General features: G+C 41.2%; 1 protein-coding gene and 1 long non-coding RNA gene across 3 annotated transcripts; both read right to left on the reverse strand.

The window, feature by feature from the left end:
• Positions 1 to 3: 3 nt before the first annotated feature.
• LOC112461999 lies at positions 4 to 440 on the reverse strand. The gene is made up of 3 exons (XR_003041613.1): positions 302 to 440; positions 125 to 222; positions 4 to 47 (listed from the first exon to the last, which is right to left on the reverse strand). It is a non-coding gene; the product is annotated as an uncharacterized LOC112461999 (long non-coding RNA).
• A 180-nt stretch (positions 441 to 620) lies between these two features.
• Positions 621 to 998, reverse strand: LOC112462000 (probable ATP-dependent RNA helicase kurz). 2 transcript variants are annotated; one of them, XM_025027484.1, is made up of 2 exons: positions 897 to 998; positions 621 to 815 (listed from the first exon to the last, which is right to left on the reverse strand). In XM_025027484.1, the coding sequence occupies exons 1-2, from the start codon at positions 987 to 989 to the stop codon at positions 732 to 734; spliced, it is 177 nt and encodes a 58-aa protein (XP_024883252.1). In that variant the 5' UTR covers positions 990 to 998; the 3' UTR covers positions 621 to 731. The 2 variants fall into 2 exon arrangements, with proteins under 2 accessions (XP_024883252.1, XP_024883253.1); XM_025027485.1 differs by having other exon boundaries at positions 892 to 998.
• Between the last annotated feature and the right edge of the window lie 454 nt (positions 999 to 1,452).

The following is a 1,452-nucleotide window of genomic DNA, read 5'->3' on the forward strand; positions in this document are numbered from 1 at the left end:
TATCTTGACTAAAATCAACATGGCGGCAAGCATCACGGCCGAGATGCCTGTCAGCGGTCTAGTATTGTATAGAAGTCTACTCTATGATAATATCTAAATATTATTTTATAAATTAAAATCTCACATTTTTTATCCAAACCCCAGATTTCTAGCAGTTTGTATTTGGACACGACTCCCTGCGACTGCAGCGTTTGTACTATTGCTTGAGTGCGTGGTATCAACCTGAAAAAATCGTATTGAATTGATGTAATCTATTCGATGAATCAACGTGAAATCGAAAGGAGATAGAATAACGATTTACCTGGCCTATGACTTGGTGATGCTCCCAGGTGTCGTCAGCAGCGACGGAACAAATCGTTTCAGCTTAGGGTACACTTGACCCTCCAAGAAGAAATACGCGAACCATTTTACACCGTCTACAGATGCTCTATATCCATCGATGGTAGTGCCCATCCGGCCTTTACAAATGTACCAGACACGCGGCAAATGATTTTCCCGGTTCCTTGATTATATCTATAAATGAGAATAATATTCGATCATAATGAAGATTAATATCTTTATAAATAAATAGGGAAAACATTATAAAGCAACAATTGTGATAAAAATACCTTGGCGGTGGATCAACGAATGGTTCACTAAGATGGCATAGCGTGGAAGCGAATTTCGGCAATCATTCGGGTTCTATCGCCGTGACACCTCGCATATACATCTTATTCGTTTCGTACACCTCTTTATAAACCACCTATTCCGGACTGATTTTCCGTAAAACGCACGAAGAATGCATGAACACAGGTTCCTCCATTTCTGATGGTGTTCTGAAAGATGGTTCAGAATGGAGAGGTCGCATTCAATAGGTCTTAATTATCGATGATAATTAATAACACACCATACCTAACCTCTAAAGCATGTTTCCACTTGGCCTTATCCTGATCCTCTTTTAAATCCGCCATACCTGCAAGAACTATCTGGCGCAGCAATTTCGCTTCCATGTCGGTTGGTAACGGTATTCTGTAACAATTCTTGTTGTAGACAATGTAGACAACCGTCTCAAACATATTGCAACATACATACAGTCAAATTCCAGTATTTTGATCTAATCGAGGAAGTCAACGGGAAGACAATGATGACGACGACGACGACGTTTCGTGGCGGTGGTTGATAGCGCGGCGCTTTTCGACATCTTATCGTGTCCTGTCTCGCGGCATGTATTCCTTGCACTCGCGTAAACATTAATTTTCTCCTCCAGCCTCCTCGAGATTCGCCGCCATATTGATGATGCATGACGCGCCGCTTGACTGCAGTTTTCCGTCTTTTTATAGTCGACTATTTAGAAGTCGACTTTTAGTCGACTTTCCGTCATTTTTAGAAGCCGACTTATAAAAGTCGACGGAAAATCGACTTTTATAAGTCGACTTTTAGTCGACTTTCCGCCATTTTTAGAAGTCGCCTATT

Source organism: Temnothorax curvispinosus, unplaced genomic scaffold (assembly GCF_003070985.1).
Source record: "Temnothorax curvispinosus isolate PA1 unplaced genomic scaffold, ASM307098v1 QBEX01011957.1, whole genome shotgun sequence".
Classification (NCBI taxonomy): domain Eukaryota; kingdom Metazoa; phylum Arthropoda; class Insecta; order Hymenoptera; family Formicidae; genus Temnothorax; species Temnothorax curvispinosus.

Excerpts from the sequence above, each read along its gene's own strand:
- LOC112462000 (XM_025027484.1), bottom strand. The coding sequence starts at position 989 with ATGGAAGCGAAATTGCTGCGCCAGATAGTTCTTGCAGGTATGGCGGAT. Across the intron at positions 816-896 it reads AGTGGAAACATGCTTTAGAG|AACACCATCAGAAATGGAGG; the intron begins GTTAGGTATGGT and ends ACCATCTTTCAG.